This window comes from Scyliorhinus torazame, chromosome 18 (genome assembly GCF_047496885.1).
Source record: "Scyliorhinus torazame isolate Kashiwa2021f chromosome 18, sScyTor2.1, whole genome shotgun sequence".
Taxonomy (NCBI): Eukaryota; Metazoa; Chordata; class Chondrichthyes; order Carcharhiniformes; family Scyliorhinidae; genus Scyliorhinus; species Scyliorhinus torazame.
In genome coordinates, this window is record NC_092724.1 from 163,370,413 (window position 1) to 163,396,382 (window position 25,970).

General features: G+C 48.6%; 1 protein-coding gene across 2 annotated transcripts in view; it reads right to left on the minus strand.

Annotated features, from left to right (window-relative positions):
• The window catches only part of ca10a (carbonic anhydrase Xa), a 689,036-nt gene that overhangs the window by 57,057 nt on the left and 606,009 nt on the right, over positions 1-25,970 (minus strand). The window contains exons 8-9 of one of the 2 annotated variants that reach the window (XM_072483835.1): positions 14,917-15,091; positions 13,354-13,427 (exon numbers count right to left, since the gene is read on the minus strand). In XM_072483835.1, coding sequence (XP_072339936.1) covers positions 13,402-13,427; positions 14,917-15,091 — 201 coding nt within the window. In that variant the 3' untranslated portion in view covers positions 13,354-13,401. The remainder of the gene's footprint in view (positions 1-13,353; positions 13,428-14,916; positions 15,092-25,970) is intronic. The other variant, XM_072483836.1, reaches the window with a different exon arrangement.

Sequence of the window (25,970 nt, forward strand, 5' to 3'; positions counted from 1 at the left end):
TACAGTGACCCAGTGAATGCTACAGTGACCCAGTGAGTGTTACATTGACACAGTGAGTGTTACAGTGACCCAGTGAGTGGTACATTGACCCAGTGAGAGTTACAGTGCCCCAGTGAGTGTCACAGTGACCCAGTGAGTGGTACAGTGATCCAGTGAGTGTGACAGTGACCCGGTGAGTGTTACAGTGATCCAGTGGGTATTACAGTGACCCAGTGAGTGTTACAGTGACCCAGTGAGTGTTACATTGACCCAGTGAGTGTTACAGTGACCCAGTGAGTGTTACAGTGACCCAGTGAGTGTTACATTTATCCAGTGAGTATTACATTGACCCAGTGAGTGTTAAAGTGACCCAGTGAGTGTTACAGTGACCCAGTGAGTGTTACATTTATCCAGTGAGTATTACATTGACCCAGTGAGAGTTACAGTGACCCAGTGAGAGTTACAGTGACCCAGTGAGTATTACATTGACCCAGTGAGTTTTACATTGATCCAGTGAGTGTTACAGTGACCCAGTGAGTGTAACAGTGACCCAGTGAGTGTTACAGTGACCCAGTGAGTGTTGTATCTATCCAGTGAGTGTTACATTGACCCAGTGAGTGTTAGTGACCCAGTGAGTGTTGCATTTATCAGTGAGTGTTACAGTGACCCAGTGAGTGTTACAGTGACCAAGTGAGTGTTACAGTGACCCAGTGAGTGTTACAGTGACCCAGTGAGTGTTACAGTGACCCAGTGAGTGTTACAGTGACCCAGTGAGTGCTACAGTGATCCAGTGAGTGTTACATTGACCCAGTGAGTGTTACAGTGACTCAGAGAGTGTTACAGTGACCCAGTGAGTGTTACAGTGACCCAGTGAGTGTTACAGTGACCCAGTGAGTGTTACAGTGATCCAGTGGGTATTACAGTGACCCAGTGAGTGTTACAGTGACCCAGTGAGTGTTACATTGACCCAGTGAGTGTTACAGTGACCCAGTGAGTGTTACATTTATCCAGTGAGTATTACATTGACCCAGTGAGTGTTACAGTGACCCAGTGAGTGTTACAGTGACCCAGTGAGTGTTACATTTATCCAGTGAGTATTACATTGACCCAGTGAGGGTTACAGTGACCCAGTGAGAGTTACAGTGACCCAGTGAGTATTACATTGACCCAGTGAGTTTTACATTGATCCACTGAGTGTTACAGTGACCCAGTGAGTGTTACAGTGACCCAGTGAGTGTTACATTTATCCAGTGAGTATTACATTGCCCCAGTGAGTGTTACAGAGACCCAGTGAGAGTTGCATTTATCCAGTTAGTTTTACATTGATCCAGTGAGTGTTACAGTGACCCAGTGAGTGTTACAGTGACCCAGTGTGTGTTACAGTGACCCAGTGAGTGTTGAATTTATCCAGTGAGTGTTACATTGACCCAGTGAGTGTTACAGTGACCCAGTGAGTGTTACAGTGACCCAGTGAGTGTTGCATTTATCAGTGAGTGTTACAGTGACCCAGTGAGTGTTACTGTGACCCAGTGAGTGTTACATTGACCCAGTGAGGGTTACCGTGACCCAGTGAGTGTTACATTGACCCAGTGAGTGTTACAGTGACCCAGTGAGTGTTACAGTGACCCAGTGAGTGTTACCGTGACCCAGTGGGTGTTACAGTGACCCATTGAGTGTTACAGTGATCCAGAGAGTGTTTCATTTATCCAGTGAGTGTTACAGTGTCCAAGTGAGTGTTACAGTGACCCAGTGAGTGTTACATTGACCCAGTGAGTGTTACAGTGCCCCAGTGAGTATTACAGTGACCCAGTGAGTGTTGCATTTATCCAATGAGTGTTACATTGACCCAGTGAGTGTTACAGTGACCCAGTGAGTGTTACAGTGATCCAGTGAGTGGTACAGTGACCCAGTGAATGCTACAGTGACCCAGTGAGTGTTACATTGACACAGTGAGTGTTACAGTGTCTCAGTGAGTGTTACAGTGACCCAGTGAGTATTACATTGACCCAGTGACTTTTACATTGATCCAGTGAGTGTTACAGTGACCCAGTGAGTGTTACAGTGACCCAGTGAGTGTTACAGTGACCCAGTGAGTGTTGTATCTATCCAGTGAGTGTTACATTGACCCAGTGAGTGTTAGTGACCCAGTGAGTGTTGCATTTATCAGTGAGTGTTACAGTGACCCAGTGAGTGTTACAGTGACCAAGTGAGTGTTACAGTGACCCAGTGAGTGTTACAGTGACCCAGTGAGTGTTACAGTGACGCAGTGAGTGTTACAGTGACCCAGTGAGTGCTACAGTGATCCAGTGAGTGTTACATTGACCCAGTGAGTGTTACAGTGACTCAGAGAGTGTTACAGTGACCCAGTGAGTGTTACAGTGACCCAGTGAGTGTTACAGTGACCCAGTGAGTGTTACAGTGATCCAGTGGGTATTACAGTGACCCAGTGAGTGTTACAGTGACCCAGTGAGTGTTACATTGACCCAGTGAGTGTTACAGTGACCCAGTGAGTGTTACAGTGACCCAGTGAGTGTTACATTTATCCAGTGAGTATTACATTGACCCAGTGAGTGTTAAAGTGACCCAGTGAGTGTTACAGTGACCCAGTGAGTGTTACATTTATCAAGTGAGTATTACATTGACCCAGTGAGAGTTACAGTGACCCAGTGAGAGTTACAGTGACCCAGTGAGTATTACATTGACCCAGTGAGTTTTACATTGATCCAGTGAGTGTTACAGTGACCCAGTGAGTGTTACAGTGACCCAGTGAGTGTTACATTGACCCAGTGAGCGTTACAGTGGCCCAGTGAGTATTACAGTGACCCAGTGAGTGTTGCATTTATCCAATGAGTGTTACATTGACCCAGTGAGTGTTACAGTGACCCAGTGAGTGTTACAGTGATCCAGTGAGAGGTACAGTGAACCAGTGATTGCTACAGTGACCCAGTGAGTGTTACATTGACCCAGTGAGTGTTACAGTGTCTCAGTGAGTGTTACAGTGACCCAGTGAGTGTTACAGTGACCGAGTGAGTGGTACATTGACGCAGTGAGAGTTACAGTGCCCCAGTGAGTGTTACAGTGACCCAGTGAGTGTTACAGTGACCCAGTGAGTGTTCCAATGACCCAGTGAGTGTTACAGTGATCCAGTGAGTGGTACAGTGACCCAGTGACCCAGTGAGTGCTACAGTGATCCAGTGAGTGTTACATTGACCCAGTGAGTGTTACAGTGTCTCAGTGAGTGTTACAGTGACCCAGTGAGTGTTACAGTGACCCAGTGAGTGTTACAGTGACCCAGTGAGAGTTACAGTGACCCAGTGAGTGTTACAGTGACCCAGTGAGTGTTGCATTTATCCAGTGTGTGTTGCATTTATCCAGTGGGTGTTACAGTGACCCAGTGAGTGTTACAGTGACCCAGTGAGTGTCACATTGACCCAGTGGGTGTTACAGTAACCCAGTGAGTGTTACAGTGACCCAGTGAGTGTTACAGTGACCCAGTGAGTGTTACAGTGACCCAGTGAGTGTTGAATTTATCCAGTGAGTGTTACATTGTCCCAGTGAGTGTTACAGTGACCCAGTGAGTGTTACATTTATCCAGTGAGTATTACATTGACCCAGTGAGTGTTACAGAGACCCAGTGAGAGTTGCATTTATCCAGTTAGTTTTACATTGATCCAGTGAGTGTTACAGTGACCCAGTGAGTGTTACAGTGACCCAGTCAGTGTTACAGTGACCCAGTGAGTGTTGAATTTATCCAGTGAGTGTTACATTGACCCAGTGAGTGTTACAGTGACCCAGTGAGTGTTACAGTGACCCAGTGAGTGTTGCATTTATCAGTGAGTGTTACAGTGACCCAGTGAGTGTTACTGTGACTCAGTGAGTGTTACATTGACCCAGTGAGGGTTACCGTGACCCAGTGAGTGTTACATTGACCCAGTGAGTGTTACAGTGACCCAGTGAGTGTTACAGTGACCCAGTGAGTGTTACCGTGACCCAGTGGGTGTTACAGTGACCCAGTGAGTGTTACAGTGAACCAGAGAGTGTTTCATTTATCCAGTGAGTGTTACAGTGTCCAAGTGAGTGTTACAGTGACCCAGTGAGAGTTACATTGACCCAGTGAGTGTTACAGTGGCCCAGTGAGTATTACAGTGACCCAGTGAGTGTTGCATTTATCCAATGAGTGTTACATTGACCCAGTGAGTGTTACAGTGACCCAGTGAGTGTTACAGTGATCCAGTGAGTGGTACAGTGACCCAGTGAATGCTACAGTGACCCAGTGAGTGTTACATTGACACAGTGAGTGTTACAGTGTCTCAGTGAGTGTTACAGTGACCCAGTGAGTGTTACAGTGACCCAGTGAGTGGTACATTGACCCAGTGAGAGTTACAGTGCCCCAGTGAGTGTCACAGTGACCCAGTGAGTGGTACAGTGATCCAGTGAGTGTGACAGTGACCCGGTGAGTGTTACAGTGATCCAGTGGGTATTACAGTGACCCAGTGAGTGTTACAGTGACCCAGTGAGTGTTACATTGACCCAGTGAGTGTTACAGTGACCCAGTGAGTGTTACAGTGACCCAGTGAGTGTTACATTTATCCAGTGAGTATTACATTGACCCAGTGAGTGTTAAAGTGACCCAGTGAGTGTTACAGTGACCCAGTGAGTGTTACATTTATCCAGTGAGTATTACATTGACCCAGTGAGAGTTACAGTGACCCAGTGAGAGTTACAGTGACCCAGTGAGTATTACATTGACCCAGTGAGTTTTACATTGATCCAGTGAGTGTTACAGTGACCCAGTGAGTGTTACAGTGACCCAGTGAGTGTTACAGTGACCCAGTGAGTGTTGTATCTATCCAGTGAGTGTTACATTGACCCAGTGAGTGTTAGTGACCCAGTGAGTGTTGCATTTATCAGTGAGTGTTACAGTGACCCAGTGAGTGTTACAGTGACCAAGTGAGTGTTACAGTGACCCAGTGAGTGTTACAGTGACCCAGTGAGTGTTACAGTGACCCAGTGAGTGCTACAGTGATCCAGTGAGTGTTACATTGACCCAGTGAGTGTTACAGTGACTCAGAGAGTGATACAGTGACCCAGTGAGTGTTACAGTGACCCAGTGAGTGTTACAGTGACCCAGTGAGTGTTACAGTGATCCAGTGGGTATTACAGTGACCCAGTGAGTGTTACAGTGACCCAGTGAGTGTTACATTGGCCCAGTGAGTGTTACAGTGACCCAGTGAGTGTTACAGTGACCCAGTGAGTGTTACATTTATCCAGTGAGTATTACATTGACCCAGTGAGTGTTAAAGTGACCCAGTGAGTGTTACAGTGACCCAGTGAGTGTTACATTTATCCAGTGAGTATTACATTGACCCAGTGAGAGTTACAGTGACCCAGTGAGAGTTACAGTGACCCAGTGAGTATTACATTGACCCAGTGAGTTTTACATTGATCCACTGAGTGTTACAGTGACCCAGTGAGTGTTACAGTGACCCAGTGAGTGTTACAGTGACCCAGTGAGTGTTGTATCTATCCAGTGAGTGTTACATTGACCCAGTGAGTGTTAGTGACCCAGTGAGTGTTGCATTTATCAGTGAGTGTTACAGTGACCCAGTGAGTGTTACAGTGACCAAGTGAGTGTTACAGTGACCCAGTGAGTGTTACAGTGACCCAGTGAGTGTTACAGTGACCCAGTGAGTGCTACAGTGATCCAGTGAGTGTTACATTGACCCAGTGAGTGTTACAGTGACTCAGAGAGTGTTACAGTGACCCAGTGAGTGTTACAGTGACCCAGTGAATGTTACAGTGACCCAGTGAGTGTTACAGTGACCCAGTGAGTGTTACAGTGGCCCAGTGAGTGTTACAGTGACCAGTGAGTGATCCAGTGACCCAGTGAGTGTTAGAGTCCCAGTGAGTGTCACAGTGACCCAGTGAGTGTTGCATTCATCCAGTGAGTGTTGCATTTATCCAGTGAGTGTTACAGTGACCCAGTGAGTGTTAAATTTATCCAGTGAGTATCACATTGACCCAGTGAGTGTTACAGTTACCAGTGAGTGTTACAGTGACCTTGTGAGTGTTACAGTGACCAGTGAGTGTTACAGTGATCAGTGAGTGTTACAGTGACCCACTGAGTGTTACAGTGACCCAGTGAGTGTTAGTGTCCCAGTGAGTGTTACAGTGACCCAGTGAGTGTTACAGTGACCCAGTGAGTGTTGCATTTATCCAGTGAGTGTTGCATTTATCCAGTGAGTGTTACAGTGACCCAGTGAGTGTTAAATTTATCCAGTGAGTATCACATTGACCCAGTGAGTGTTACAGTGACCCAGTGAGTTTTACAGTGACCCAGTGTGTATTACATTAACCCAGTGAGTGTTACAGTGACCCAGTGAGTGTTACAGTGACCCAGTGAGTGTTACAGTGACCCAGTGAGTGTTGCATTGATCCAGTGAGTGTTACATTGACCCAGTGAGTATTACAGTGACCCAGTGAGTGTTACAGTGACCCAGTGAGTGTTACAGTGACCCAGTGAGTGTTACAGTGACCCAGTGAGTGTTGCATTTATCCAGTGTGTGTTGCATTTATCCAGTGGGTGTTACAGTGACCCAGTGAGTGTTACAGTGACCCAGTGAGTGTCACATTGACCCAGTGGGTGTTACAGTAACCCAGTGAGTGTTACAGTGACCCAGTGAGTGTTACAGTGACCCAGTGAGTGCTACAGTGACCCAGTGAGTGTTGAATTTATCCAGTGAGTGTTACATTGTCCCAGTGAGTGTTACAGTGACCCAGTGAGTGTTACATTTATCCAGTGAGTATTACATTGCCCCAGTGAGTGTTACAGAGACCCAGTGAGAGTTGCATTTATCCAGTTAGTTTTACATTGATCCAGTGAGTGTTACAGTGACCCAGTGAGTGTTACAGTGACCCAGTGTGTGTTACAGTGACCCAGTGAGTGTTGAATTTATCCAGTGAGTGTTACATTGACCCAGTGAGTGTTACAGTGACCCAGTGAGTGTTACAGTGACCCAGTGAGTGTTGCATTTATCAGTGAGTGTTACAGTGACCCAGTGAGTGTTACTGTGACCCAGTGAGTGTTACATTGACCCAGTGAGGGTTACCGTGACCCAGTGAGTGTTACAGTGACCCAGTGAGTGTTACAGTGACCCAGTGAGTGTTACCGTGACCCAGTGGGTGTTACAGTGACCCAGTGAGTGTTACAGTGATCCAGAGAGTGTTTCATTTATCCAGTGAGTGTTACAGTGTCCAAGTGAGTGTTACAGTGACCCAGTGAGTGTTACATTGACCCAGTGAGTGTTACAGTGCCCCAGTGAGTATTACAGTGACCCAGTGAGTGTTGCATTTATCCAATGAGTGTTACATTGACCCAGTGAGTGTTACAGTGACCCAGTGACTTTTACATTGATCCAGTGAGTGTTACAGTAACCCAGTGAGAGTTACAGTGACCCAGTGAGAGTTACAGTGACCCAGTGAGTATTACATTGACCCAGTGACTTTTACATTGATCCAGTGAGTGTTACAGTGACCCAGTGAGTGTTACAGTGACCCAGTGAGTGTTACAGTGACCCAGTGAGTGTTGTATCTATCCAGTGAGTGTTACATTGACCCAGTGAGTGTTAGTGACCCAGTGAGTGTTGCATTTATCAGTGAGTGTTACAGTGACCCAGTGAGTGTTACAGTGACCAAGTGAGTGTTACAGTGACCCAGTGAGTGTTACAGTGACCCAGTGAGTGTTACAGTGACGCAGTGAGTGTTACAGTGACCCAGTGAGTGCTACAGTGATCCAGTGAGTGTTACATTGACCCAGTGAGTGTTACAGTGACTCAGAGAGTGTTACAGTGACCCAGTGAGTGTTACAGTGACCCAGTGAGTGTTACAGTGACCCAGTGAGTGTTACAGTGATCCAGTGGGTATTACAGTGACCCAGTGAGTGTTACAGTGACCCAGTGAGTGTTACATTGACCCAGTGAGTGTTACAGTGACCCAGTGAGTGTTACAGTGACCCAGTGAGTGTTACATTTATCCAGTGAGTATTACATTGACCCAGTGAGTGTTAAAGTGACCCAGTGAGTGTTACAGTGACCCAGTGAGTGTTACATTTATCAAGTGAGTATTACATTGACCCAGTGAGAGTTACAGTGACCCAGTGAGAGTTACAGTGACCCGATGAGTATTACATTGACCCAGTGAGTTTTACATTGATCCAGTGAGTGTTACAGTGACCCAGTGAGTGTTACAGTGACCCAGTGAGTGTTACATTGACCCAGTGAGTGTTACAGTGGCCCAGTGAGTATTACAGTGACCCAGTGAGTGTTGCATTTATCCAATGAGTGTTACATTGACCCAGTGAGTGTTACAGTGACCCAGTGAGTGTTACAGTGATCCAGTGAGAGGTACAGTGAACCAGTGATTGCTACAGTGACCCAGTGAGTGTTACATTGACCCAGTGAGTGTTACAGTGTCTCAGTGAGTGTTACAGTGACCCAGTGAGTGTTACAGTGACCGAGTGAGTGGTACATTGACGCAGTGAGAGTTACAGTGCCCCAGTGAGTGTTACAGTGACCCAGTGAGTGTTACAGTGACCCAGTGAGTGTTCCAATGACCCAGTGAGTGTTACAGTGATCCAGTGAGTGGTACAGTGACCCAGTGACCCAGTGAGTGCTACAGTGATCCAGTGAGTGTTACATTGACCCAGTGAGTGTTACAGTGTCTCAGTGAGTGTTACAGTGACCCAGTGAGTGTTACAGTGACCCAGTGAGTGTTACAGTGACCCAGTGAGAGTTACAGTGACCCAGTGAGTGTTACAGTGACCCAGTGAGTGTTGCATTTATCCAGTGTGTGTTGCATTTATCCAGTGGGTGTTACAGTGACCCAGTGAGTGTTACAGTGACCCATTGAGTGTCACATTGACCCAGTGGGTGTTACAGTAACCCAGTGAGTGTTACAGTGACCCAGTGAGTGTTACAGTGACCCAGTGAGTGTTACAGTGACCCAGTGAGTGTTGAATTTATCCAGTGAGTGTTACATTGTCCCAGTGAGTGTTACAGTGACCCAGTGAGTGTTACATTTATCCAGTGAGTATTACATTGACCCAGTGAGTGTTACAGAGACCCAGTGAGAGTTGCATTTATCGAGTTAGTTTTACATTGATCCAGTGAGTGTTACAGTGACCCAGTGAGTGTTACAGTGACCCAGTGAGTGTTGAATTTATCCAGTGAGTGTTACATTGACCCAGTGAGTGTTACAGTGACCCAGTGAGTGTTACAGTGACCCAGTGAGTGTTGCATTTATCAGTGAGTGTTACAGTGACCCAGTGAGTGTTACTGTGACTCAGTGAGTGTTACATTGACCCAGTGAGGGTTACCGTGACCCAGTGAGTGTTACATTGACCCAGTGAGTGTTACAGTGACCCAGTGAGTGTTACAGTGACCCAGTGAGTGTTACCGTGACCCAGTGGGTGTTACAGTGACCCAGTGAGTGTTACAGTGAACCAGAGAGTGTTTCATTTATCCAGTGAGTGTTACAGTGTCCAAGTGAGTGTTACAGTGACCCAGTGAGTGTTACATTGACCCAGTGAGTGTTACAGTGGCCCCGTGAGTATTACAGTGACCCAGTGAGTGTTGCATTTATCCAATGAGTGTTACATTGACCCAGTGAGTGTTACAGTGACCCAGTGAGTGTTACAGTGATCCAGTGAGTGGTACAGTGACCCAGTGAATGCTACAGTGACCCAGTGAGTGTTACATTGACACAGTGAGTGTTACAGTGTCTCAGTGAGTGTTACAGTGACCCAGTGAGTGTTACAGTGACCCAGTGAGTGGTACATTGACCCAGTGAGAGTTACAGTGCCCCAGTGAGTGTCACAGTGACCCAGTGAGTGGTACAGTGATCCAGTGAGTGTGACAGTGACCCGGTGAGTGTTACAGTGATCCAGTGGGTATTACAGTGACCCAGTGAGTGTTACAGTGACCCAGTGAGTGTTACATTGACCCAGTGAGTGTTACAGTGACCCAGTGAGTGTTACAGTGACCCAGTGAGTGTTACATTTATCCAGTGAGTATTACATTGACCCAGTGAGTGTTAAAGTGACCCAGTGAGTGTTACAGTGACCCAGTGAGTGTTACATTTATCCAGTGAGTATTACATTGACCCAGTGAGAGTTACAGTGACCCAGTGAGAGTTACAGTGACCCAGTGAGTATTACATTGACCCAGTGAGTTTTACATTGATCCAGTGAGTGTTACAGTGACCCAGTGAGTGTAACAGTGACCCAGTGAGTGTTACAGTGACCCAGTGAGTGTTGTATCTATCCAGTGAGTGTTACATTGACCCAGTGAGTGTTAGTGACCCAGTGAGTGTTGCATTTATCAGTGAGTGTTACAGTGACCCAGTGAGTGTTACAGTGACCAAGTGAGTGTTACAGTGACCCAGTGAGTGTTACAGTGACCCAGTGAGTGTTACAGTGACCCAGTGAGTGTTACAGTGACCCAGTGAGTGCTACAGTGATCCAGTGAGTGTTACATTGACCCAGTGAGTGTTACAGTGACTCAGAGAGTGTTACAGTGACCCAGTGAGTGTTACAGTGACCCAGTGAGTGTTACAGTGACCCAGTGAGTGTTACAGTGATCCAGTGGGTATTACAGTGACCCAGTGAGTGTTACAGTGACCCAGTGAGTGTTACATTGACCCAGTGAGTGTTACAGTGACCCAGTGAGTGTTACAGTGACCCAGTGAGTGTTACATTTATCCAGTGAGTATTACATTGACTCAGTGAGTGTTACAGTGACCCAGTGAGTGTTACAGTGACCCAGTGAGTGTTACATTTATCCAGTGAGTATTACATTGACCCAGTGAGGGTTACAGTGACCCAGTGAGAGTTACAGTGACCCAGTGAGTATTACATTGACCCAGTGAGTTTTACATTGATCCACTGAGTGTTACAGTGACCCAGTGAGTGTTACAGTGACCCAGTGAGTGTTACAGTGACCCAGTGAGTGTTGTATCTATCCAGTGAGTGTTACATTGACCCAGTGAGTGTTAGTGACCCAGTGAGTGTTGCATTTATCAGTGAGTGTTACAGTGACCCAGTGAGTGTTACAGTGACCAAGTGAGTGTTACAGTGACCCAGTGAGTGTTACAGTGACCCAGTGAGTGTTACAGTGACCCAGTGAGTGCTACAGTGATCCAGTGAGTGTTACATTGACCCAGTGAGTGTTACAGTGACTCAGAGAGTGTTACAGTGACCCAGTGAGTGTTACAGTGACCCAGTGAATGTTACAGTGACCCAGTGAGTGTTACAGTGACCCTGTGAGTGTTACAGTGGCCCAGTGAGTGTTACAGTGACCAGTGAGTGATCCAGTGACCCAGTGAGTGTTAGAGTCCCAGTGAGAGTCACAGTGACCCAGTGAGTGTTGCATTCATCCAGTGAGTGTTGCATTTATCCAGTGAGTGTTACAGTGACCCAGTGAGTGTTAAATTTATCCAGTGAGTATCACATTGACCCAGTGAGTGTTACAGTTACCAGTGAGTGTTACAGTGACCTTGTGAGTGTTACAGTGACCAGTGAGTGTTACAGTGATCAGTGAGTGTTACAGTGACCCACTGAGTGTTACAGTGACCCAGTGAGTGTTAGTGTCCCAGTGAGTGTTACAGTGACCCAGTGAGTGTTACAGTGACCCAGTGAGTGTTGCATTTATCCAGTGAGTGTTGCATTTATCCAGTGAGTGTTACAGTGACCCAGTGAGTGTTAAATTTATCCAGTGAGTATCACATTGACCCAGTGAGTGTTACAGTGACCCAGTGAGTTTTACAGTGACCCAGTGTGTATTACATTAACCCAGTGAGTGTTACAGTGACCCAGTGAGTGTTACAGTGACCCAGTGAGTGTTACAGTGACCCAGTGAGTGTTGCATTGATCCAGTGAGTGTTACATTGACCCAGTGAGTATTACAGTGACCCAGTGAGTGTTACAGTGACCCAGTGAGTGTTACAGTGACCCAGTGAGTGTTGCATTGAACCAGTGTGTGTTACAGTGTCCCAGTGAGTGTTACAGTGACCTAGTGAGTGTTAGATTGACCCAGTGAGTGTTACAGTGATCCAGTGAGTGTTACAGTGACCCAGTGAGTGTTACAGTGACCCAGTGAGTGTTACATTGACCCAATGAGTGTTACAGTGACCCAGTGAGTGTTACAGTGACCCAGTGAGTGTTACAGTGACCCAGTGAGTGTTACCGTGACGCAGTGAGTGTTACAGTGACCCAGTGAGTGTTACAGTGACGGAGTGAGTGTTACAGTGACCCAGTGAGTGTTACAGTGACCCAGTGAGTGTTGCATTTATCCAATGAGTGTTACATTGACCCAGTGAGTGTTACAGTGACCCAGTGAGTGTTACAGTGACCCAGTGAGTTTTACAGTGACCCAGTGAGTGTTACCGTGAGCCAGTGAGTGTTACCGTGACGCAGTGAGTGTTACAGTGACCCAGTGAATGTTACAGTGACCCAGTGAGTGTTACAGTGACCCAGCGAGTATTACTTTGACCCAGTGAGTGTTACAGTGACCCAGTGAGTGTTACAGTGACCCAGTGAGTGTTTCAGTGATCCAGTGAATGTTACATTGACCCAGTGAGTGTTACAGTGACCCAGTGAGTATTACTTTGACCCAGTGAGTGTTACATTGACCCAGTGAGTGTTACACTGACCCATTGAGTGTTACAGTGACCCAGTGAGTGTTACATTGACGCAGTGAGTGTTACAGTGACCCAGTGAGTGTTACACTTACCCAGTGATTGTTGCATTTATCCAGTGAGTGTTACAGCGGCTAAGTGGAAGTTACAGTGACCCAGTGAGTGACTCAGTGAAAATTACAGTGATCCAGTGAGTACCCCAGTGATCCAGTGAGTTTTAAATGGGACATGGTTAAGCTACATTTTTATTTGTACATGTTGCCTGTGTGATGCCGGGAGTAAATGCAAAGTGAATCCTCGTTCCTGTTTGGATTTGGAATTTCTCCGAATATTTATTTCTAGGTACGCATTTTGATCATATATAGTTGGCAATGATAGAGTCACATGAACTGATCCCATTTGTCAGCAGCATATATTTAGATATGTTTATATACGATTGTGCATGTCGAGATGATAGATACACATGGGCACATAAATATTATATATTATCCATATATCCTTTATATAATATATATGCAGTTACATATGTATACACATATATGTTATTTATATGCATATAATATATATGATGCATGTTTTCTAAGATATATATAGATAGATATATACACATAAATATTATATATGTATAATATATATATTATGGATATATATGCGTTTGGACACATATTTGGAAGCTACACTTACCTCTGGTGGGTGAATTCGGATCAATTTGGAGGGACAGAACGTCACAGCTCACCCCCACTGAGCAGTTTGTTGAGCTGAAAGATTTAACCCAGTTGGAAGGGTCTTAAAAAGTGATTGGTTCCTACCATAGATTTACACAATGCAGCAAACACACACAGGACTCCATTGTACCATGTGTGTGAGCGATAGACACTCACCCTGGTTACAGATGATCACTTTGCTCCACTGACTGCACCCCACACATTGCCAGCCCTCCCCAAACGTGGTTCACTGTCGATCTCAGACAGAAAGACCAGGACGATCACACCTCCAATTCCGGGGCTGTGCTGTGTTAGGTGACCACATTGTCACTGTCCGAGGGCCCTTTAACTAACAGCTCAGCAAGCCCATTCTTCTTCCTAATCACTCTGCCTTTTGTCTTTGGACAATGGCTGAAGACTGGATCCAGTTACAACTGGACACACCAGGTCAGCAATATAAAACTGGGATCAGGGGTACTTAGCTCCATGGAACCAACATTACTGCCGGAGATGTGGTCAGTTTACCCAGCACAGACCTGGTCAGAACCACTGCACTAAACAACAGAAATCCACGCAGAGACTGGGTGCAAACAGTGAGGCAGTACGGAGACGGGGGAAAGGTCACATCACAGTGAAGGGCTGCAATGGAAGAAACAAGTGAGGGGATACAAGATTTGGTGCAGCATTGGGACAACGCTTAAGGAAAAATGTTGGGGTACAGTAAAGGGATAAATGTCAGGGCAGAGTGAAGGGTCAGGGTTAAGGTTCAGAGTGAAGGGTGGGAGAAAGGTGAGGGTGAAGGGTCAGGGTGAAGGGGTGGGTGAAATGTCAGGGTGAAGGGTCAGGGTGACGATGAGGGAGAAGGGTCAGGGTGAAGGGTCAGGGTGAAGGAGAGGGTGAATGGTCAGGGTGAAGGAGAGGGTGAAGGGTCAGGGTGAAGGAGAGGGTGAAGGGTCAGGGTGAAGGGTCAGGGTGAAGGGTCAGGGTGAAGGAGAGGGTGAAGGAGAGGGAGAAGGAGAGGGTGAAGGGTCAGGGTGAAGGGTCAGGGTGAAGGAGAGGGTGAAGGGTCAGGGTGAAGGGTCAGGGTGAAGAAGAGGGTGAAGTGTCAGGGTGAAGGGTCAGGGTTAAGGGGTGGGTGAAGGGTCAGGTTGAAAGGGTGGGTGAAAGGTCAGGTGAAGGGTCAGGGTGCTGGGTCAGGCTGAAGGGGTTGAAGGGTCAGGGTGAAGGGTCAGGGTGAAGGGGTGTGTGAAGGGTCAGGTTGAAGGGGTGGGTGAAAGGTCAGGTTGAAGGGGTGGGTGAAGGGTCAGGGTGAAGGGTCAGGGTGAAGGGTCAGGGTGAAGGTTCAGGTGAAAGGTCAGGGTGAAGGGTCAGGGTGAAGGGGTGGGTGAAGGGTCAGGGTGCAGTGTCAGGCTGAAGGGGTGGGTGAAAGGTCAGGGTGAAGGGGTGGGTGAAGGGTCAGGGTGAAGGGTCAGGGTGAAGGGTCAGGGTGAAGGATGTGTAGAATGGGGCTTCAAATTGGGGAAGTGTGTCCCTGTGGCCTCACCTCGATATTGCAGCTTCTGTGCTCTGTTGTTCGGACAATCCTTCCCCTGGAGGCTGAAGTTAATGTTGGTTCGGATACAGCGATTATTGAGAGGTTGCACAGGTCTGAAGTTATCACTCATGCTCAGGAATATCTGAGATGGCTGATTTTGACTCAGTAGTCTTAAAGAATGCATCTGAAACAAGAGTGAAACAGGTTAAAGATAGTTACAAATATTATCGCTGAAGATGCTGACCCTGGCTGTAAGGCTGTTTTACACACTGACTCTCACTGGGGTACGGGTTCCCACACACACTGACTCTCACTGGGGTACGGGTTCCACACACACTGACTCTCACTGGGGTACGGGTTCCACACACACTGACTCTCACTGGGGTACGGGTTCCACACACACTGACTCTCACTGGGGTACGGGTTCCACACACACTGACTCTCACTGGGGTATGGGTCCCACACACACTGACTCTCACTGGGGGACAGGTCCACACACAATGACTCTCACTGGGATACAGTTCCGCATAAACTGACTCTCACTGGGGTACGGGTTCCACACACACTGACTCTCAATGGGGTATGGGTCCCACACACACTGACGCTCACTGGGGTACAGTTCCACACACACTGACTCTCACTGGGGTACGGGTCCCACACACACTGACTCTCACTGGGGTACGGGTTCCACACGCACTGACTCTCACTGGGGTACGGGTCCAACACACACTGACTCTCACTGGGGTACAGTTCCACACACACTGACTCTCACTGGGGTACAGTTCCACACACACTGACTCTCACTGGGGTATGGGTCCCACACACACTGACTCTCACTGGGGTATGGGTCCCACACACACTGACTCTCACTGGGGTACAGTTCCACACACACTGACTCTCATTGGGTTACAGTTCCACACACACTGACTCTCACTGGGATACAGTTCCACACACACTGACTCTCACTGGGGTACGGGTCCCACACACACTGACTCTCACTGGGATACAGTTCCACACACACTGACTCTCACTGGGGTACAGGTCCCACACACACTGACTCTCACTGGGGGACAGTTCCACACACACTGACTCTCACTGGGGTACGGGTCCCACACACACTGACTCTCACTGGGATACAGTTCCGCACACACTGACTCTCACTGGGGTACAGTTCCACACACCATGACTCTCACTGGGATAGAGTTCCTCACACACTGACTCTCACTGGGGTACAGTTCCACACACACTGACTCTCACTGGGGTACAGTACCACACACACTGACTCTCACTGGGGTACAGTTCCACACACACTGACTCTCACTGGGGTACAGTTCCACATACACTGACTCTCACTGGGGTACGGGTTCCACACACACTGACTCTCACTGGGGTATGGGTCCCACACACACTGACTCTCACTGGGGGACAGGTCCACACACAATGACTCTCACTGGGATACAGTTCCGCATAAACTGACTCTCACTGGGGTACGGGTTCCACACACACTGACTCTCACTGGGGTATGGGTCCCACACACACTGACGCTCACTGGGGTACAGTTCCACACACACTGACTCTCACTGGGGTACGGGTCCCACACACACTGACTCTCACTGGGGTACGGGTTCCACACGCACTGACTCTCACTGGGGTACGGGTCCCACACACACTGACTCTCACTGGGGTACAGTTCCACACACACTGACTCTCACTGGGATACAGTTCCACACACACTGACTCTCACTGGGGTACGGGTCCCACACACACTGACTCTCACTGGGGTACGGGTTCCACACGCACTGACTCTCACTGGGGTACGGGTCCCACACACACTGACTCTCACTGGGGTACAGTTCCACACACACTGACTCTCACTGGGGTACAGTTCCACACACACTGACTCTCACTGGGATACAGTTCCACACACACTGACTCTCACTGGGATACAGTTCCACACACACTGACTCTCACTGGGGTACAGTTCCACACACACTGACTCTCATTGGGTTACAGTTCCACACACACTGACTCTCACTGGGATACAGTTCCACACACACTGACTCTCACTGGGATACAGTTCCACACACACTGACTCTCACTGGGATACAGTTCCACACACACTGACTCTCACTGGGGTACGGGTTCCACACAGACTGACTCTCACTGGGGTACGGTTTCCACACACACTGACTCTCACTGGGATACAGTTCCCCACACACTGACTCTCACTGGGATACAGTTCCACAGACACTGACTCTCACTGGGGTACAGTTCCACACACACTGCCTCTCACTGGGATACAGTTCCACACACACTGACTCTCACTGGGATACAGTTCCACACACACTGACTCTCACTGGGGTACGGGTTCCACACAGACTGACTCTCACTGGGGTACGGTTTCCACACACACTGACTCTCACTGGGATACAGTTCCACACACACTGACTCTCACTGGGATACAGTTCCACACACACTGACTCTCACTCGGATACAGTTCCCCACACACTGACTCTCACTGGGATACAGTTCCCCACACACTGACTATCACTGGAATATAGTTCCACACACATTGACTCTCACTGGGGTACGGGTTCCACACACACTGACTCTCACTGGGGTACGGGTCCCACACACACTGACTCTCACTGGGGTACGGGTCCCACACCCACTGACTATCACTGGAATATAGTCCCACACACACCGACTCTCACTGGGGTACGGGTTCCACACACACTGACTCTCACTGGGTACGGGTTCCACACACACTGACTCTCACTGGGGTACGGGTTCCACACACACTGACTCTCACTGGGATACAGTTCCACACACACTGCCTCTCACTGGGATACAGTTCCACACACACTGACTCTCACTGGGGTACAGGTTCCACACTCACTGACTCTCACTGGGATACAGTTCCACACATACTGACTCTCACTGGGGTACGGGTCCCACACCCACTGACTATCACTGGAATATAGTTCCACACACATTGACTCTCACTGGGGTACGGGTTCCACACACACTGACTCTCACTGGGGTACGGGTTCCACACACACTGACTCTCACTGGGGTACGGGTCCCACACACACTGACTCTCACTGGGGTACGGGTCCCACACCCACTGACTATCACTGGAATATAGTTCCACACACACTGACTCTCACTGGGGTACGGGTCCCACACCCACTGACTATCACTGGAATATAGTTCCACACACATTGACTCTCACTGGGGTACGGGTCCCACACACACTAACTCTCACTGGGTAATGGAATGTAGCCACTTAAATTGGCGAAGACCCGATTCAAACTGGCGAACGGCAAAGGCTGATGGGAAAGTCAGCCAACACAGACAGAAACCAGCAGCTGCAGGTTTGCTGTGTATTTACCTCTGCAAAATCCCAGACAGCATCGATACCAGCGACCATCAGCATAATAATGTAGCAGCCATCTACATACTGATGAGCAATCCCCGGGAACAATAAGTAACATTTTGGACACACAAAGCAAAGCCAGACTCCGCGGCGCCAGCAGGAGCCAACACAAAGGAGGTGAACGAACACCTCAAGACCGCCCATCGATCAGGGAACCGCTCCAGTATTGGAGAAATCGAACCAAGCGATTGGGACAAAGTCCAATCACTTGGGACCAGGTACAGGGTCCGCCCCGAAAGGCGGGAAGCCCCTGGGGACTAGAAGAATTGAGCCCCAAGTTCAAATCGCTTTCTTCTTCAGTCGTCACCTCTCTTCACCGCTCTCTTCTTCCTGCCCGGGTCACCCAGCAACAACGAATCGACAGGGACCGTGACCGGCGCAGTGACTCCAGTGATCATCGAAGCCACTAAGTCTTAATTCAACGCTCGCTACGAGATAGGCGCTCCTTACCAATCCGTACCAACTTCGAATCCCGCAGACTCAGAACCCGAACGAAAGGCCATTTGTTCCCCTGACCTGGTGGGCCAGTCCGAAGCTAAGTATAGGCCTGTTAGTTATAGAAGTAGCTTAGACGTAGAATTTGTGCATGAGTAGCGATTACTGTGTAGAATAAATGTGCTTTGATTTAAATCTTACTAATCGGTGTATTGAGTTATTGATCATTACTCGGACTTGAACCTCGTGGCGGTATCATAAAGATACCTGGCGACTCGAGAGCAAAGGTTATAAAACAGAGCAATTGAACTAAGGCAAATTTAGCAACAGGGTTCCACACACACTGACTCTCACTGGGGTACGGGTCCCACACACACTGACTCTCACTGGGGTACGGGTCCCACACACACTGACTCTCACTGGGGTACGGGTCCCACACACACTGACTCTCACTGGGGTACGGGTCCCACACACACTGACTCTCTCTGGGGCACGGGTCCCACACACACTGACTCTCACTGGGGTACAGTCCCACACACACTGACTCTCACTGGGGTACGGGTCCCACACACACTGACTCTCACTGGGGTACGGGTCCCACACACACTGACTCTCAGAAGGAGGCCATTTGGCCCATCGGGTCTGCACCGGCCCTTGGAAATAGTGCCCTACTTAAGCCCACACCTCCACCCTGACACATTTTGGACTGTGGGAGGAAGCCGGAGCACCCGGAGGAAACCCACGCACACACGGGGAGGATGTGCAGACTCCGCACAGACAGTGACCCAAGCCGGGAATCGAACCTGGGACCCTGGAGCTGTGAAGCCACTGTGCTATCCACTGTGCTACCATGCTGTAAATGTCTTAAAACGTGAAACCTTATCCTTTCAGAAATTAACTGGAAGTTTGAATTTATTTTTAAAAGTTACTGGTCTCTATGACAATCACACCAGCTGATTTTAATCACTCCACCATATCGGTGCTGGAAGTTCTGAAGACGGATCACATTTGACTCGAAATGTTAACTCTCTTTTTCTCTCCACAGGGGCTGCCAGATCTGCTGAGCTTTTGCAGCATTTTCTGCTTTTATTTCAGCTGTGTCTCAGTTTTTTGCTCTCTCACCTCTGATTCGCAATTAAGGGGCAATTTAGCGTGGCCAATCCACCTACCCTGCACATCTTTGGGTTGTGGGGGTGAAACCCACGCAGACACGGGGAGAATGTGCAAACTCCACACGGACAGTGACCCGGAGCCGGGATCGAACCCGGGACCTCGGCGCCGTGAGGCAGCAGTGCTAACCGCTGCGACACCGAGCTGCCCCAGATTCACAAAGTTGTGAATAGAAGCCCCACTTCTCTGATTCTCTGATTCTCCAGGACTTGAGCACAGAAATCAAGGCTGACACTCGAGCACGGTACGAGGATGTCCCACATTTCAGGGGTACCATCTTTTGGATGAGACATTAAACTGAGGCCCTGTCCCGAGGGGCAAAGGATCCCATGGGACTATTCTGATTAGGACCAAGGTTGTTATCCCGAGTGTTCTGTCCAATGTTCATCCCTGAATCGAGGCTTCCCCCTGCCAGTGACCCTGAAGGTGACTGCAGCACTCAATGTCTTTGCCTATGGGTCTTTCCAGGGAGAAACTGGGGACCTGTGCGGCATTACTCAGTCGCCAACCCATCGTTGTGTTCAGGAGGAGACCAGTGCCCTTTACAGGAGGGCCAATAATTCTATAAAGTCTGCTCTGGACGAGGGTAACCAGGCTCAGAGACAGGCTTCACAGCTATCCCAGGGTTCCCGATAGAGCAAGGGCCATCAGACTGCACCCACGTGGCCAAACCAGCCATGAGGGGTTGGTTTAGCACAGTGGGCTAAATCGCTGGCTTGTGATGCAGAACAATGCCAGCAGCGCGGGTTCAATTCCTGTACCGGCCTCCTCGAACAGGCGCCGGAATGTGGCGACTAGGGGCTTTTCACAGTAACTTCATTGAAGCCTACTCGTGACAATAAGCGATTATTATTATGATGTGGGCTTCCTGGCAGGAGCCCTTGATGTTCATCAAACTCAAGGGCTTCCATTCTGTCAACGTGCGGTTGGTGTGCCTCATGGAAAGCCAATCCTGCACGTGTGCGCTCAGTTTCCTGGCCGTTGCTGTGACTCAAAGAACAAAGAACAAAGAAAAGTACAGCACAGGAACAGGCCCTTCGGCCCTCCAAGCCCGTGCCGACCATGCTGCCCGTCTAAACTACAATCTTCTACACTTCGTGGGTCCATATCCCTCTGTTCCCATCCTATTCATGTATTTGTCAAGATGCCCCTTAAATGTCCCTATCGTCCCTGCTTCCACCACCTCCTCCGGCAGCGAGTTCCAGGCACCCACTACCCTCTGCGTAAAAAACTTGCCTCGTACATCTACTCTAAACCTTGCCCCTCTCACCTTAAACCTATGCCCCCTAGTAATTGACCCCTCTACCCTGGGGAAAAGCCTCTGACTATCCACTCTGTCTATGCCCCTCATAATTTTGTAGACCTCTATCAGGTCGCCCCTCAACCTCCTTCGTTCCAGTGAGAACAACCCGAGTTTATTCAACCGCTCCTCATTGCTAACTCCTACATCCTCAGTCACTCCCAGGTGCCTGGGATCTTCAAGGGGTCAGGAAGTCTGCAGAGTCGGTTGCTGGGGGATATGGGCTACCCACTTAAACACTGGCTCTTCACTCCGGTGCATCGTCCTTACGCTTCAGCCGAGGAAAAGTATAATGCTGCTCAGGGCACCACCCGCTCCCTCATAGAGCAGACTGTCGGATTGCTGCGGATGCAATTCGATGCCTGGACCTGTCCGGTGGCTCTCTGCAATATGCACCCGAGAGAGTTTGTCCCATGATCACAGTTTGCTGTGCCCTTCACAATCTGGCTTTGCGGAGAGGTGAGGCTCTGTCAGTGGGTGAGCTGGAGGGAGAGGAGAGGAATCTTCCCCAAAAGATGATGAGAAGCTACAGGATGCCCAGGGGGCTGCTAAGAGACGACATTAGCTCCATGATGTCATGGAGGAGGGGAGATGTGTCCATGATACCCTAATAGCGAATGGTTCCTGGAGCAGTAAAACTCAGTCAGATCATCAGGAGACATCTCCTCTAGCCGCCAAGCCATTTTGTGACATCTGAGGGAATAGCTGAAGCATCGCTGAGGGGACGGGTCCAGCGTTCAAACTTGAACCGCAAGAGATGACAACTCACTAGGACCAGGCTGCGGTCATTGTTGTCCTGGTAACGCACTCACTCTGTCAGCTTAAAGTCCAGTGAGGAAGAAGAGAGATGTGAGTTGAGGCTGGATATTTCCCGTGCCATGTGAAGGTGCAAACATTATCACAAAGGAAGTATGGAGCAGTGTAGGACTCACATCCCAAAGTGCACATCATGGTTCGCGATACTATCAGCTAGGAAATCCAGATAGAGAGTCACATATCTGATGAGCCCTCATTAGCCATTGCTGTCCGCTGGGGGCTAAGGATTGAGATCACCCATCATACTCTCTGAATAAAGAATTACACACATCTCCTTGACAACACACAAGGTTCCGGTACCCAGTGACATTGAGGTTGGCATCACAGGAATGTTAATTTTAAAAGGAGGCACTCTGAGTGTGGGAACTGTTGAACCTCGGAATGAGTGGATTGTAAAGATTGTAAATGCTTTAATTTGACCATTACATCCACACTCGGTTGGAATGGTTTCCAAAATGTGCAATTTATTCAGGGTGAAAGGGCACCCGTTTCCCTGAGGTGACACTAAAACATTTTAACTTTCCGAACCTACCACTACACCATGGTGGAGCCCCGACATCCGCAGCAGGGACAGAGGCAGCCTGCTGACCGCCACGTCCTGATGCCTGTGATGAATTTGGCCGACGCCCTCTGGAGGCTCGAGCCGGGGAGTGCCCCGGCTTCATAAGGGCCTCCTGCTCAGGGCAGAAGCACCCTTGATGGCTTGCGCTGCTGGATACGGTGCCCATCCTCCTTGTGGGTGCCAGAGCGCGCTGACATGACTCCTAGAGGGGTGGGAGCACCTGGAGGGAGGTCAATAGGCCTGGTTCACAATGTGGCCTATATCCCCATGGTGCTCACCAGAATGTTGTGGCCATGGAGTGCAGGGCCGGCTGCAAATCCAGCAGCACCTGCTGGGCCAAGGTCTCCATGGTGGCTTCCAGCATTCCCATGGTGGCATTGAGATTCTCGCATGTCGGAGTCACAACATCAGACAGAATGCACATGGGCTCCTCCATTGCGCCCTCCACTCTGATGAGTGATGACGTTCTGTCCAATGTTCCACTGCCTCCCTTTGCATCTCCACCAGTGAGCTGGCAGCCACTTCAGAGGCTCATCATCTGGCTGGGACTGAGCAGGTGGCTGGTCTCCATCAGCCTCTGAGTGCCGGAGACCTGGGCTGTCCCTGCCTCCCACTGCCGCAGGGACGTGTCTGTGAGGTCTTCTCCAGAAAGTGACCACGAGTATAACCTTGAGCAGCACCTCGCCGAGGTATGTGTCTCTGTGTTGGTGGAGGCTGCTGGTGAGCGCCCCGATGGTTCTTCCTGAGTCTCTCATCCTCAGACGTATCACATGGTTTTTCGTAGCCATGTGACTCTGCCTCGAGGCACTCTGACCATTTCTGACCAGCCTCTGACAGACACAGACACTGATGAAGACTGTTATCCTCGTACATCAAACATTGAGGTCTGTTACATATCTTCACCGCTCTTTGTTTCTGAGGTTCATGTCATCCATAAAGTTTGAAATGATTTCCTGTACACACAAGGCTCGATCATTAATATATATCAGAAAGTACAATAACCCCTGGGGCACACCTCGATATACTCCCTCCAGTCTGAAAAACAACTCCATCGTGACCCTCTATTTTCTGTGCAATAGCCACTTTCATCTTAACACAGCCACTCTCTCTTTAATCCCAGGGAGGTCAATTGTACAATATGACTTTTCGGTAACACTTTATCAAACACTTATTGAAAGTCCACATATGCAACATCAACCGCGTTACCCTCATCAACCTTCTCCCTTACTTTGGCACAGAAAGGTAGTTAAGATATTGTAATATTCGAAGGAAGCTTAGAAAACTCACATTAATCCGCCTGTATCATTCTATTTCAAATGTTTATTCAACTGCATTGGAGAATCAGTGTGGTAAGAAATTACATTAGATTACAAAGATGTTCTGCTTGGATTGACTCCAGGTAAATATAACTCGTTTGTTTATCAGTCATTCACCTTGCCTCAACTGAACCAACAGAAATCCTTCACAGCAGTTATTACTCTGCAAATTCTCACTGCTGTCTACACATTCAATTTGCCGGATAGAGGCAAAATAACCACAACTTACATTGACACAACATCAATACTGTGGGAAAAATCCCCAGGAGCGACACAGAAAGGCCTCAGACAAAAATAAACATTGAGCTAAGACGGAGACATTAGGGAAGGTCAGAAAATGGGTTTTAAAGAGGATGGGGAAGGAGGAGGGGGGGTTGGGGGGTGGGGGTGGGGGGGGGGGGGGGGTTGGAGAGCTGCAATCTATTCAGTTTATTTAACATGCGAGTGCTTGGGATTTGGTCCGTTGGGATTGTGTACAATGAGGCGGAATGTGATGAAGTTTTGTCCGTTGTGATCTGATGTCTGGTAGTTGGGAAGATAATGGAAAAAGTCCTGAAGGATCGGATTTATGACCATTTGGAAAGATGCAGCTTAATCCGGGATAGTCAACATGGATTCGTGAAGGGTAAGTCTTGCCTCACAAATTTGAGGAGGATGGCAGATGAAGGTAGAGCAGTTGATGTCGTATACATGGATTTTAGTAAGGCGTTTGATAAGGTTCCCCATGGTCGGCTCATGAAGAAAGTAAGGAGGTGTGGGATAGAGGGAAATTTGGCCGATTGGATAAGTAACTGGCTATCACATAGAGGGTGGTGGTGGATGGAAAATGTTCAGACTGGAGACCAGTTACCAGCGGTGTACCACCGGGATCAGGGCTGGGTCCTCTGCTATTTGTGATTTTTATCAATGACTTGGAGGAGGGGACTGAAGGGTGGGTCTGTAAATTTGCTGATGACACCAAGATTGGTGGAGCAGTGGATGAGGTGGAGGGCTGTTGTAGGCTGGAAAGAGACATTGATAGGATGCAGAGCTGGGCCGAAAAATGGCAGATGGAGTTTATCCCTGATAAGTGCGATAAAATTTGAATGCAGATTACAGGGTCAACGGCAGGGTTCTGAAGAATGTGGAGGAGCAGAGAGAGCTTGGGGTTCATGTCCACAGATCGCTGAAGGTTGCCACTCAAGTGGATAGAGCCGTGAAGAAGGCCGATAGTGTGTTAGCGTTTATTAACAGGGGGCTTGAGTTTAAGAGCAGCGGGGTTAAGCTGCAACTATACATAACCTTGGTGAGACCACATTTGGAGTATTGTGTGCAGTTCTGGTCACCGCATTATAGGAAGGATGTGGAAGCATTGGAAAGGGTGCAAAGGAGATTTACCAGGATGCTGCCTGGTTTGCAGGATAGCTCTTATGAGGAAAGGTTAAGGGAGCTAGGGCTTTTCTCACTGGAGCGTAGGCGGATGAGAGGCGACTTAATAGAGGTTTATAAGATGATGAGGGGGATAGATAGAGTGGACGTTCAGAGACTATTTCCTCGGGTGGATGTAGCTGTTACAAGGGGGCATAACTATAAGGTTCAGGGTGGGAGATATAGGAGGGATGCCCGAGGTAGGTTCTTTACTCAGAGAGTGGTTAGGGTGTGGAATGGACTGCCTGCTGTGATAGTGGAGTCGGACACTTTAGGAACTTTCAAGTGGTTATTGGATAGGCACATGGAGCACACCAGAATGACAGGGAGTGGGATAGCTTGATCTTGGTTCTGGACAAAGCTCGGCACAACATCGAGGGCCGAAGGGCCTGTTCTGTGCTGTACTGATCTATGTTCTATGTATCGGGAGGGTTTAGGGAGGAATTGTGTTCGCTGCAGTTTGGTTTGGACGGCCCTCAATGCTTTGATGCGGTTTGAATTGAGTTTGTGTTTCGTAGATAGTGGCTGTTCACAGGCAAGTTAAGAATTCAACATGAAAATCCTTTTAATATTTGCGGTGATGATACACAGAAGTGACTATGTGGTACATGGTGTGTC